The sequence below is a fragment of the Helianthus annuus genome, chromosome 9 (assembly GCF_002127325.2).
Source record: "Helianthus annuus cultivar XRQ/B chromosome 9, HanXRQr2.0-SUNRISE, whole genome shotgun sequence".
NCBI lineage: Eukaryota > Viridiplantae > Streptophyta > Magnoliopsida > Asterales > Asteraceae > Helianthus > Helianthus annuus.
In genome coordinates this window covers 177542190-177556763 of record NC_035441.2, presented here as the reverse complement: position 1 = coordinate 177556763, position 14574 = coordinate 177542190, and the positions used below count along the sequence as shown (strand labels likewise).

General features: G+C 37.1%; 2 protein-coding genes across 2 annotated transcripts; both read right to left on the bottom strand.

The window, feature by feature from the left end:
* Positions 1 to 527: 527 nt before the first annotated feature.
* On the bottom strand, positions 528 to 1221 carry LOC110875023 (basic blue protein). The gene is made up of 2 exons (XM_022123294.2): positions 997 to 1221; positions 528 to 876 (listed from the first exon to the last, which is right to left on the bottom strand). The coding sequence occupies exons 1-2, from the start codon at positions 1163 to 1165 to the stop codon at positions 668 to 670; spliced, it is 378 nt and encodes a 125-aa protein (XP_021978986.1). The 5' UTR covers positions 1166 to 1221; the 3' UTR covers positions 528 to 667.
* Positions 1222 to 7150: 5929 nt separating this feature from the next.
* On the bottom strand, positions 7151 to 8408 carry LOC110875024 (protein JINGUBANG). The gene has a single exon (XM_022123295.2). The coding sequence runs from the start codon at positions 8373 to 8375 to the stop codon at positions 7239 to 7241; it is 1137 nt and encodes a 378-aa protein (XP_021978987.1). The 5' UTR covers positions 8376 to 8408; the 3' UTR covers positions 7151 to 7238.
* Between the last annotated feature and the right edge of the window lie 6166 nt (positions 8409 to 14574).

Here is a 14574-nt window from a genome sequence, read left to right as displayed (position 1 = left end):
AACTCTAAAAGTATGTCATTTTTTTCGTTTCTAATGACATCTTAATTTTATTGTGTACTTTCTAATGAGTAATGATTATATAATTTTGTTAAGGTATTGTATTTTATTATGTTCCTCATCCCGACCTGATCCAAAAAGTTTAACATTTGTTTGTGAAAAATCTGAACAACGAAAAAAGTGAACCTCATTAATCTTGGGTCTGTCACTGTTTCATGCATTGCCAAAAATTGATAATATATGTACAACACAGTGGACCTCATTAATCTTGGGTCTGCCACTGGTTTCAAGCATTGCCAAAATGAGTAATTATATAGTCTTGTTAAGGTATTGTATTTTATTATGCTCCTCACCCCGACCCGACCCAAACGACTTCCGACCCAAAAATTTAACGTTTGTTTGTGAAAAATCTGAACACCGAAAAAAGTGGACCTAATTAATCCTGGGCCTGTCACTGGTTTCAAGCATTGCCAAAATTAATAATATATGTACAATAAAACATACCATAGATAACAACACTTTAAAATTACATAATTTAAAGCCAAATATTATTACGAGTGAAACTTGTTATTCCATAATCCAAATAACTATAACTAAAGCATAAGAAACTCTTACTACACACATAATTAATGCATAGATTTGATCGTTTCTTTATTGTTACTAATATATATTATATTGGCCATGATGCATTTATGTAAAGCTTCATCTGAGGACAATGATGACGGAAACTACAGATGATGTAGTTAGGACCCTTATTAAGGGTAACTGTGTCTTTTCCACTTTTGTACTCCTTGTCGTCTGGGTGAAGGGAGCACATGCTAATATCGTCCGGGTCTTTCTTTACCACAACATTATGTTGACCTTTTTGGTAGTTAAACACTGTTCCATCATAAAATAACTAATCAACTAAACAACAAAAAAACCAACTAAACAAATATTATATATGTTGAGTAAATTAGTTGTTAAATATATAACATGTTAGCAAACAAGTAGAGGTACCAAGGGTGTCGCCGGCCTTGAATGTCTTGCCCTTTTCCCAGCCAGCAATATTCATCGTCCAACCAGCTTTGTCACCAACCACAAAACTAGCTGCCTCGCATTGAAGCGCCACCACTAGTAGACATATCACTGCCATTGCCACCACTGCACCGCCTCTTCCCTCAGCCATGGTTTAGTCAGACATGAAGAGATGGGTGATTTCTAATTTGAAGATTATTATTGTTGTTTCATTTATGGGATGTTTGTGTGGATATGAAACCTATTTATAACTAACTAAAGCACCATTTAATTTGTTAAACAGTTTAATTTGGTATCAATGAATAAAAATAAATTACTGAACGTCTACATTTCTGGTAAACCCATATACCTAATTGTTTAATTTGGTATCAATGAATAAAGATAAATTACTGAAAGTCTACATTTCTAGTAAACCCATATACCTAATTGTTTAATTTGGTATCAACGAATAAAGATAAATTACTGAAAGTCTACATTTCTGGTAAACCCATATATCGACATAAGAGGGTTTCCAATAAAAAGCTTTTTAGGTGTTTTTTAAGAGAGAGGTGTTATGTGAAGAATACACTATAAGTGTTATTTGTATTGTTTTTGTAGAGTTTGATATTATATTTATATTATTAGGATGCTTTTGACTTTTTTGTTACGTATTTATCATGTTTGTATTTTATTGAATATGGTTATACGTTGCTTTATGTGATGAACAAGTTCATCTAGAATTGGTTTAGCCTGAAGTCATTAGAGGGGAGGGGTGGTGATCACTCATCACTCACAACATTCAATCAAGTTCCGTCATATCATCAACCATTATTCCATCACTCACAACATTTTTTAGTGGCAATGGTCATCACTCACCACCACACACAACAGTTTCCCCCCAACCAACAATTACCTTCACAGCATAAAAAGTATCACTCGTTAAAAAAATCACGGGCTATGCATCATCACGCGTTATAGATGATGGTTGCGGTGGTCTTGTTCAATTCTCCACGCGTGGAAAATGGCCCATCACCGAAAAAAGGGCACCGCCCCCACTCCCCTTATTGTTAAAGTAGAGATGTAATGCTTTTTTTCTCTCACATAATAATTATTATTATATGTGAACTGTTTTATTTTGCCTCCTAACAAAGTTTCTGAATCTGTCATTATACGACGAGTGAGGCATTGATGGGCAATGATAGGAGACCCAGGGAAACCTGGGTTGGATCCTTGAGCCAAACGGGTTTTACCGGTAATTTCACCGTCGTGCCTACGGGCGGGTGAGTTACCGGGTTTTCTCCGGAATTGGTGGTGGACTCGAGTTACTCTCGGAGTACTCCGTTTGTCCAGTGGGTGCCCCGAGAGTGCTCGGGATTGAGTTTGTTGGCCGTTCAAAAAAAAAAAAATACTTATTTGTTAGATAAAACTTAGTTAAGAGAAAAAGGTATATTGTGTATGATACTTATCTAAATTTAACATATATCTTTTTTGTATGGAAAGTCCAATATTTTTATTAAAAATTGCTTTGACTTGATCTTTGTTGCAGTTTACTCTTATCTGAGCGATGCACGCATTGTGTTTAATAAAGTGTGATTTAATGACATCATTGCTAATGTTTGCTTTGTTAATCACCATGAAATTGTCATACTGCCATAAGGCTATAGGGTATGGGGTTCGTCCCCACCCCCGTCGAGGAACGGCGACGCCATCACACCATCCTGCCCCCATCCCCGTCCTCTACGTCCTGCTTAAGACGTTGCCGACGATCCAAATCTGATGGGCCCCCATTGATTTGTGTTTGTAATTGAATATGAATCTGTTGTACCCTGTGCATTGTGACTTGTTCAACTAAACCATCCTCCCATAGCCTCTAGTTTTGAGGGATGGACCATCCTTAGAGGACTATGATGTGGCGCCTACATGGCGGATCATCCTCCAAGGGAGGACCATCACCATACCCTCTAGCCTAAGTAAAATATATGCAAATTGAACCTTTTTGTAGACCCAATAAGTATTCTTTATCAGCATAACTAACTAGTTGGGACTTTGTATTTTTCTTGTGGAGCAGTCTCAAGTCATGAGTCCCACAAAGATATCAAGTTATCCATTAAAACTATTGGTGATGTTACCTCGCTAAAATCTTTTTCCATAGTTACCAAGTGGGAAAAAACCACAGCTAAGAGAAAAAGAACGCAACATGCATTATACACAATCAACATTTGCTTTAGGATGAACATACATAATCAACATATGACATCACCATTACTAATAAGTGGAAATGCGGAATTATATGAGCATACATGAGTGGAAAGTTATATCAAAACTATTTTGCATTAACAATCAAATGTTTACAAATCATAGTAATAGTAATGATTGTACAAACTCCCCCTCAACCCTGATCACACAACATTACTGTTCATACAAAAGAAATGATAAGTGATCGAATAGATCTCTAACACATGAGATCTATTTATACAAGTACGAAAGGTCTATTTGCAATCAACTCACGTACCCTGATAGTAATATCTAACATTCCTAACAGAAAAGATTCCTCCTCAGATCCTCAGATGTTAGCAAACCTCAGATGTTAGCAAACATCTGTAGAAATCTATCATCTGATCTATTATGTAAAACATTTGTTCTAGGCTAACACTGTTACACTGACTAAACCACTATTCTTCAAACCACCGTTGACTTGTATCAAACACTTGTTTGGCCATAATAGATGGTTGGTCTTCATGATTAGTGCTTTGTCTTTAACAGGGCTTTGGCCATCAAACAGAGGGTTCTTCTTCTTCAACAGATGTTCCATGCCTTCAAGCAGTTCTTTAAGTAGTTCTTTGATGTCTTCAATAGATGTTCTGATTAGTGTTCAAGATTCACTATCTTTGGGAGGAGAATGCTTCATTATTATTTGTTTATTTCTTGATCAGGTAGTCATGTTTTGGCTTTTGAAATCATATGTTCTTTTGTAGGCCCAACAATCTCCCCAAGAACAGATGATGCCAAAACATATTTTTATTTGATCAATTTTTATTTCTCATTAACTTCTCCCTAATTTAACCCTCGAATTGGTGTTCAAATTTCATAGAAAAATAGTCATCTGGATCCCTTTCAAGTCCAAGCCCTAGAAGGACTTGCAGATCTTCATTTTTGAGCCCAAAGACACTGTTCATGGAGATCCTTTCAACTTCTCCACTTCTCCATTAACCATGAACAAAGTTAATTCATGGTTTGTCCTATTAGACTTCTCCATTAGCCCAAAGGCCGTACAACGAGTTAGAAGAACTAAGGAATCAAACTTATGATAACGCCCTAATTTACAAGGATAGAACAAAGAAAATTCATGATTGTCATCTAATAGATAATAAAGAGTTTAAGTGTGGGGATCGTGTTCTTCTCTATAATTCAAGGTTAAGGCTGTTTCCAGGAATGTTAAAGTCAATATGGATAGGACCATTCTTAGTTAAACAAGTTTACCCGTATGGAGCGGTCAACTAATATATGATGAAGGTGAAACGTTCAAAGTCAACGAGTATAGACAAAAGAAATATAATGAAGAACCTATTGATACTAATAGATAGAGGAATTCGATCTCTGTCATGGGTTCCTCAAGGTTGTGTGTTTGCCATATTTGATAAAACAGTTATTCAATAGATGATTTAATCAAAATTTTAATTTTTAAGAAAAACAGAGTATTGAGATGATCTTGAATAGCAACTTTATTCAGAGAATCATTTACAGTCCCAGATTCATCAAACGATGAATAAAACAATTAATGATTTTAATAAAACAGTGTTTTTGTAACACTCGTCTTACAGTTTCATTATTTTATTGTAAAATAAGCACATTTTTAAGACCAAACTACTTCAATTCATTAAAAAGATACGTAATAGTAATTTTCATTGTATCGACTTACTAGTTAACTACTAACAAGTTTAACATCCCAAAAATCATAATTTAAGTGATTACAACTTAAAACATTGTTTTCGACAATGTTAAACAAGCGCGGAAGCTTCAAAAGATAGTGTCCGGTTCTTGATTTGTTCCTTGACCGTCATCCGGAGCATGATCAACATCACCTAAGGTCAAAACCATGTCAACTGTTAGTTTTGACATCATAACATCGAGTATGCATAAGTTCTAATGCCAAACGAGGAAAAACAAACAAAATATCTGCAATTTGGGTATGTCGCGTCGCGCGACAGATCAGATCCAGGCCTTCGCGGCCCGCGACGACTGTTGCGTGACGCGACGATGAATGTGGTTAGGCGTGGCGCAGCGCGAGGCCCTCATTTTGGCAGCAAGCTCGTTAAATGGAGTTGCATATCTGCCCAGCATTATTATTTTCATATGTCAATATTTAAACTATAATAACTTTCGATTTAAGCGTTCGTTTTAGCCGATTCTTTTTCCTATGCGTCCGTAATAAGATTACCGACGCGTCTATCATCATCATTGAGTCAATAATAAGATGTACGGGCTGGAAGTCTATAAATGCATAATGTATTTATTTGACTCGTATAAGTTCTGCACTAATTTACTCACTAACAATTTTTTATGACCGCAAGGCGTACTCTCTCCAACATCCGGGGCTTACAATCATCGGCGTTTCATTACCAATCTATGGTTTCGCACTCTTGTGATTCGTCCTCGCCAAATGCAATTTAAAACATACTTTTACCACAAATTAAACAATGTATTCGAGCCGTTTGGCTCATTTATGGAATCCTCCATTTCTAATGACTACCAAACGTTTCTTTATACTTATTTAGTTCGTTCAATTTGGTGATGATTATTATCACTTCGACTAATACACTTATTTAGTTCGTTCAATCATGTGTGTCTATTGAAGAAATCACTTTACCGGTTAAAACAAGCACCCCAGGCATGGTACCAACTTTTTGCGGATTATGTTTCGACTATGGGTTTTCATCACAACAAGTGTCATCATTCTCTCTTTATCTATAAACAGGGTGCAGAAACAGCCTATATTTTGCTATATGTTGATGACATTATTCTGGCCACTCTTTCAAATGCCCTTCGTCATACCTTCATGAAATTGTTAGTTGCTGAATCTGCTATAAAGGATTTAGGACCTCTGAGTTACTGTGATTCTGTCAGCTGTGACCACGACTTATTATTTCTCTCTCAGCAAAAAATATGCAGCTAAGATACTTGAACGGGCTTGTATGACTTTGTGTAACCTAACAGCAACACTGGTTGACACCAAATCCAAAGTTAGTGCTACATCCCGATCCCTTCTTAACGATGTTGACACTAAATTTCGGCAATTGGTCGGGGATCTTCACTATTTCACATTCACCCGTCCGGATATCAGTTACGCAATTCAACAAAGCACATGCATGCACCCCGGACCACACATATGAACGCCCTGAAACGCATCTTGAGATATGTTCAAGGCACTCTATCTCATGGCTTCCTTAATTTCATACACAGATCCTGATTGGGCAGGATGCTCGGATACAAGACGCTCGACCTCTGGTTACTGTGTTTACTTGGGTGACAATCTCATTACGTGGTCTTCTGAACGACAATCTGTTATTTCCCGCTCTAGAGCTGAAGCCGAATACCAAGGTGTTGCTAACATGGTCTCAGAAACATGCTGGTGCACAATATTTTATTGGAGCTTCTTCACTCCCACAATAGTCTATTGTGACAACGTCAGTGCGGTTTATCTTTCGGGTAATCCAGTCCACCAGCGCACAAAATTGGACATTCACCAGGAGAAGGTTGCCCGTTTTATGATGAATAAGACGGAACCTATATGTTGACCCAACTCCAAGATTCTTTATGGATTCAATAAAATGGTTCCATGTAAATTTGTTATGCATAAATGTAATCTGGTATTATGTATCAACCATTCATCTACTGTTTTTTCCAGTAAACTCACACAGCCGATATGGACAAAGAACGGCAATCATATGTTCGAAAGATGGCCCGACCCCCAGGAAATATCCCCGTGATCCAGGTACACCAGCAAAGTCACCACTGTAGATAACCCAAATGCTCCTTGATCCTCTTGTTTTATCATTGTTTCTTATCGTATTGGTAAATGTTTTTATTATTATATTATTCTACTACTGTAACAGAGTTGTTTTAGGACAGTAATTTAAACCATATTTGTTAAACAGGATAAAGTGAATGACAAACTAAATAACAAAACAACTCGCAGTATGATGTCATACAATACTGAAGTAATCACAAACTTAGGAAGTCCTTTATCATAGAGGGATTGAAATTTGCCAAACTTTTACGTCGGAATCCAGACCGCCACTGTAGATAATGTAAGAAGCTGATGCATCAGATAAACTGAGGTGATCCGTTTCTGAAGTCAAGCACTTAACCGGACCACTGTGGCCCTCCAAAACCGCCAAACAAAAGTAGCATTTCTCAATTCCTCTCCAAATTCTTATCGTTTCATCTGCGGAACCACTACACAACAGATCCGATACAACACTCAAACACAATATGGACTTAACATGCCCCTTAAGCGTACACACGACCACCATGCCATCATCATCATCACTCTTCTCCCAAACGATAATCAACCTATCACTCGCACCGGAGTACAAAACATTCTCATCGGTGCTTAGTGCCAATGCGTTAATCCCAGATCTGTGTTTCTTTAATGTAGCAATTAACGAGTGTTTCTCACCTTTTGGTGATTTTAATTTCCTCCAAATCTTGATTTTTTTGTCAGTTGATCCAGTATAAACATCACCATGGCTTGATAACGCTATCGCATTTATTGCATCATCATGCGCATTAGCTACTGACTCTAGGCATTTGAAGTCGGTTGTACGCCAAATTTTGAGCGTTCTATCCCATGAGACTGAGTAAAGGACCAAACCGTCCCTGGACACGGCTAGTGCTGATACAGTATCGTTATGATGGACCCATGTGGATTTCTTGTGTCGCCTAACTTGTACATGATTCTTCGGAGTTAGAATCGTTAGGGCCCGATCACTAAACGTTGGGAGTGTGGCCAACTGTGTTAGCTTCTTTTGCTGTGCGTCATTTTCATCAACTTTCCAAACGCGGATCCTGTGGTCTTGATGGGCACTATATATTTTGTCAGCGGAAACCACTAATGACTTTACTGCACCCTTTCCTGTGATTATCACGCTGTTATTCAGATTTTCATGATCATATTCATACCTTAAGTTATCACGCTTTAACATCTGTATTTCTTTGTCGGAAGAACCTGTGTATAGCAACTTCCCACCAATGCCAAGAGACGAGATGTACGAGTTCTTGTGTTTGATGGTTAAGATGCAGTGATGTGTAATCGGTAGGTGGTAATAAGAACATTGAGATTGTGATTCATCTTGTGAGTTAGAAATTTGAATATGTGGCATCGTTTAGTGTGAATTTGGGAAACGAGTTTGATGCCTGAGGACTTTATAGGAGATTATTAAGATGAAGTATTTATTTGGCAAAAAGTGTTTCTAGATTCTAAGTTATTTAAGTTGAAAAAGATCGACCCGACTTTGCAACATATGTGACACCAGTGGGACAGTATGGACTTTAAGATTAGTGGGAGGATTATCCACTTAAATGTATCCCTTTAGGTTTCTGTTTACGGTACTTATATGTAGTTTCGGGTATGGTTCACGTTAGAGGTGGCAATTTATGTTTTATCTCTAGTGCGTCAAACACATTGCATAACAAAATAGCTTAAAAGGAACTGAGCCAAACAGATCTAATTCATAAAATCAGCTTTTTATTGAAATGATATAAGTTTTGTAACCATTTATGACTCTATCTATTTACAGCAAAATTGGTTTTCTTGGAATAAAAGCGTTCGGGATCAACCCAACCCAACCCAATCCAATCCAACCAGATCAGTACCAGAATAACTTGTTTGACTCGAACCCGTTTTAACCAATTACCCAATTTGCCCACACCAGCCATTTTAAGTTGTCAAATTGTTCGATGCACAGTTTTGTATAGGAGGTTTGTACTACTGTTTGCACTAAAAACCAACATTAGTAATTCTTTTATTTCCAATTATTGAAGTTGTAAGGAAGTCTGTAACGACAACGGTACATGAAGTACTGAGGTACTTTTTCTCTCCATTCAACTTAAAACTAACTGGTTTACACTATGGGAACTTTATCTTTATGCCAACCCTATAAAAATGCAAAAATAGAAATCTTGTTTTTATACTTTATACCTAACTCTGTTATTAATTATATCGCGTTACCTTTTTTTTCTTATTCTTGTGCATCCATCTTGTAATGTTTCCAAAGTGCCACTAAAATAAGCCAAAAAAATACAATTACTTTTCAATTGTGGGAAGCACTATTAGTATTCAGTAATCATATGATTTAGACCTTCGTAAGCTGCCACTTATCTAGTTATCTGTTTATAGACTGATTGTTTCCTTCATATAATCATATGATCATTCACATGTGCATGCATTTGTAGACTGTAGTCTTCTTTTTGTGCATGTTTTGGGTAAGTACATTGGATATTTGCCGGCCTATCTAACATACGTGCGCGCATATTATGTGTTTGCCGTTTGGTGGTTCCTTTACCATAAACAAACAGTATCACATTCTTTAATGATGTTGTGGTGCTTTCTATTCTTGGGAAACATTTAGGTGGTCCAAGTAGGATGCTTTGATTATTGTAGTGATCATTTGACCCGACACTAGAAAGCACAACAGAGGGCTTGTGATGACGGTGATAGTGTCTATTTGGAGCTGTAGGGTAGTGCTGATAATCTTTAACCTTTTCAATTCCTTTTCCCCTACTATCCAATCTGACCCGACCCGTTTCCAACCGACCCTAGTTTGAGCTGTTATCCAACCATGACTGCAACTATATTTTTAGTTTACAATATTGGGGACCTTGCCTTTATGCCAACCTTATACAGCAATTAAGAATTTAAAACTGATGTTTTCCAGATTAAAAGCATCCCCATAGACTAAATCTTTGGTATTTATACCTAACTATGTTATGATAACCTATCACCTTTTACCTGATTCATGTAGTGCTTGTACAGATATTGTAATGTGCCACTAAGGAAACACTATAATATACCAAATAATATAATACTAAATCTTTTCTATTATGGGAAGCACTATCAGTATTCAGCAGCCAATTATCTGCTTACAGACTGATTGTTTCTTTCATAATTTACTGGAAAAAAGAAACACTTGGGCTAAGCTTCGATTTACTTTTAATCGTTGAGGCACTCCCAAAGAATCGAGTAGATGCTATTTTCAAACATGTGGCATGTGACTCTATGATGATGGTACTCATAGATTGATCACCATCCGTCAATGACACTGGTGCAGTGCAGCTCAATTGTGGCTGTTGGGCCAGTAAAGCCGAAGAAAAAGGATGTTTGATTTGTGCTGCTTTTTATTTCGGGGAGGTGGTCCAAGTAGGATGATTGATTATTGTGTTGACATAACACTAGAAAGCAAAGAAAAAGATTTGTGGAGAGTGTCTACTGTCTAAGAGTTTTAGGGTGGCCGTATTAATCATCTTTAGGACTTTATCACCATTTCCGCCTAGTGAGTTTAGTTTCAAAGTAGCCCTGATGATCTAGACCCATGATAGCCATCGGTTTAGACAGGATATATCACTTAGCGATGGCTAAGTGGTGATTGTGGTGGTGGGGACATATGTTTTGTTTCCGGCGGTCATGCGCAAACACCAACAAAGGCGATGGAGGGGACTTGAGTGGTGTGATTGGTTCTGGTAGTCATCCTCCAACACCGTAAAAGAGAAGGTGGTGGGACTTGGGAGGTCATGCCCATGGATATGTTGCTTTGTTGGAAATAGCTTTTTGATTTTTTCTATCATGTTACCTTTGATTTTCGTAGCTATATTCATATCACTCACGAAGTAAACATAATGTTTACTACGATCGGGTGTGCTCACAGTTGTGATACAAAACAAACAATGATGATTTAGTTGAAGGAATATGTTGATCATCCGTCCATAGTTATATTTTGATGCTATGCGTATTTTTTATGAACAAAACTAATTTCAAGTTATTTTAATCTTCGTAGATGAATCATGCAATGTTTATGTTATGACAAGTGCTAATTCTAAATATAACTAATGATATATCATAAAGAGTCCATCCTTCTTGTAACAAGAAAAACTTGAGAGATCAATTATTAATAGGGGTGTTCACGGTTTGGTTAAGATGGTTTTGACAAAGATGTTGGGCCGAACCAATAACTACGGTTTTGGAAAGTTACTGGTATAAACTACTGAACCTTGGTCTCCATTGATTGCATCAACGGTGAATCAACAGGTTCATTCATAACTCCGGCACTGATGCTACCTGGCCAGAACACGCTGTCTAACCCTCGATATCGCACACTGTCACACCATAAAAAATAACGTCAATGCCACCGCCATAGTGTCACTCCGCCGGCGTTTTCGTCGGAGGAGAAGGTGGATTATGAGCGAGGTGAACTGACGCCTGGGTGGATTTGGAAATGCATCGGAGGATTATAGGAGGGTTTGATTATAAGAAGAGCACAAACATAGTGTCGTGAAAAAAGTACAAACACTATAACTTAAGGTACTACATCAGATGCTAAGAACACCAATTAAGCTTATGTTACAACACCATATTGCCAAAACATGTTACAAATATAAATTTGTAAAAACTAAAAAAAAGTTTTATGAACATAATGTATACATGTAACTTTGTATCTCCAAAATATAAAACAAAATAATATATGTTAAACAATCATTCAAGTTTCAAATCGTAAATTGCTCAGTAAACCAACAAACTGTTAAACCTAACTATAAACTAGACCATACATATTTCAAAATGGCCAAACCGATCAACTTTCCTTAGTTTAGATGGCTCAAATTAGATGGTTTAGTCAGTAACGGTTATTTTAACACCCTAACACAAGAGAACTGTTATCCAGCTTCAGCCTTCAACTTTTCTTCACCGCTACACCAGGCTTAAATTGATATATGATGAATTTATGTTCAAAACTACCCTTTCTGAGTATCGGTTGCGTCGACATCAAACCCTAACCAAAATCGTGTGTCCAACATACTACTAAAACCACTAATCGTTTACTTCGCAGGCCTCACTCCCAGTGGCGAAGCTTGAGATTTCCGACCAGGGGTCGAAAACGTATATACCCAAAAATTTCTATAAAACGGGGGGTCGAAAACGTATATACCCAAAAATTTCTATACAAAAACTATATACTCTCCACTACTGAGCGAAAAGTTCGGGGAGTCGGCCGCCCCCTCCCGCCCCCACCCGCCCCCACTATCCTTCGCCCATGCTCACTCCTAGGTTGGTTAAAAGAAAAAGGAGTTAATAAAATAAGGGAGGGTGGGGCACCCTAGTGGGTATGGCTTGTGTAACACCTCGAAAATTTACGTCCAATGATGTATTGACACGTGTCATAGACTTTGCATATGCAAAAACAAACTTTAGAGGGACTAAAGTTGACAAACGGTGGAAACTATGGAACGTAAGGGTCCAAAGTGTCAACAATGGATAAATAGACTCTATAATAACCCTACATAATGTTTATAACCTTAAACGGATGGATCATGGATCATACGAAGCGGAAATTGCACAAAAGTGAGGAATTACAAACTATAGGGGCTAAAAGTGTCAACATGTTGAATTTATACCTCTGAGTGAACTTTTGGCAGAACCGAAGCTTTGTGATGCTAAAATATACTCACTAGAATATGTGGTAAAAATTTCATGAAGTTTCGTTATCGTATGAGAAAGTTATGGCCAAAACCGTACTTGAGGGGTTAAAAGCGTCAACGTCGAATTTCATGGCTTTTCGGGTGAGCGCAAAGTTATCCGAGGACATTACCATGTTGGTAAATGTCCCAAGGTACTTAAAAACCAGATTTGAGGGTTTACGAGTCAAAATAAATAGCCGAAACCTCGCGTGCAAAGACAGGGACCAAAGCTGCCATTTTTAATCCAAGTTTGGCAGCCCAGGTGCAGCTTTTTGCGAATCAGGGGCTGTTTAGTCCATTTTTTTTTGTGGGAAACAGCTGGGATCACCTCCTAAATGCACCAATGGATGGACATGCAAGTATAGGCACCTGTAGACTCCTTACAACATCTGATTTCCTTTATAAATCAGCTCATTTCTCCATTTTTTTGAGGCACTTGTGATAGTAACAAGAACACCCACAACTTGCAAGAACTCTCAAGGCTTTCCAGGAGCAATCTGATCGACAAGGCAGCCTCCAAGTGTTTTCTAGGCTTCATTAGGACCTTTGTAAGCATTCATATCATCCTCAAATCCGTTCTAGCATAGATTATTAGTTAAGAGTCAAACCGTTGTTCATAAAGTTTGACTTTTCGATTAAACGAAATTGGCTCTGTCATTTCTCAAATTGAAACCACTTATAAGTTGGTATTTATGTGGGAAACAAACCCTCAAAAGGGTATTCTCTGATTCCCACTCTAAGCATGCTATTTGTCGAGTCAAAGATGTTCTTAAAAAGTCAACAGAAATCGTTTTTGCGAAATATAGCATAAATGGTAATGTAGATGACATGCAATCAGTTTGATCATCAAAAATAACTTATAATGAATATAAGAATGTGTTTTATCATAATCAACTCGACAATCTTTAGTATAAACTCGGATCGGAACCGAAAGTCTTATAAAACGACTTTTTCGTAGACTATCGATTCGGATCCGTGCATGCATGTTTGAGATCTGTATTAGAGTGTATTTTTGACCATTTTTATTTATGTATAACTTTCTGGAATTTTTACATCTTGAGTCTATGCTTAACCGATTCATATGCGTGTTTCCGATTATGCTTAAAAGTTGACTATTTTGCCCTTTTTGATATAAAACGTGATTTTTGGAAAAGTGAAAGAGTAGAAATCTTTATTATTAATTTATAAACTTGCACCGAAAATTTGAGATCAGTTGGTGGTCCAGATTTTGAGTTATGGCCGATAGCGTGAAACTATATCTTTATGTTAAATAAACGGCGCATTTAGCGTATAACCTAGTTCAGGCCACTTTTCGATATAAAACTTTTTACCCACTGATGTTATATAATATTCTGGGATTTTTGAAGATTTTTATTTAATTTTTGGCTGATCGGATCATACGTCGCTAAGTCGATTCGGTTAATGCCGGTTTTGACCGTTTAAGCCATAAAATGAGTTTTATACATTCTTTTGACCCCAAACCTTTTTCTACTGATTTTATTTGTTAAATAAATTATTTTGGGCATTCTGGAAATATAAAAATCTCAGCTTTCTTTTAAAAACCCGGAAACGGCTCTAAATCGCATTTTTAGCGTTTTTAGCACATTGTAAGCGTTATACTCATATTAAACATATAAGACTCATACCTACTGATGTATTTAGCATATTTTCATATAATAACAGTAAGTATAAGATTTTGAACTCAGATTTCCAGTTTTGTCGTTTTTAGCCCTTGTGAAATTACTAAAATACCCCTACGGTGCATAGTTTGATTTTAAATGATAAGTTTTGTCTACGGGTCATACCCTACTGTTATAATATGGCAAATTAAGTATATTTACTGTATAAATCAGA

What these genes read in the sequence shown, in the direction of transcription:
- LOC110875023 (XM_022123294.2), bottom strand. Translation starts at nt 1,165, where the DNA reads ATGGCTGAGGGAAGAGGCGGTGCAGTGGTGGCAATGGCAGTGATATGT. An exon ending in CAAGGCCGGCGACACCCTTG is followed by an intron (nt 877 to 996) that starts GTACCTCTACTT and finishes ATGATGGAACAG; the next exon opens with TGTTTAACTACCAAAAAGGT.
- LOC110875024 (XM_022123295.2), bottom strand. Translation starts at nt 8,375, where the DNA reads ATGCCACATATTCAAATTTCTAACTCACAAGATGAATCACAATCTCAA.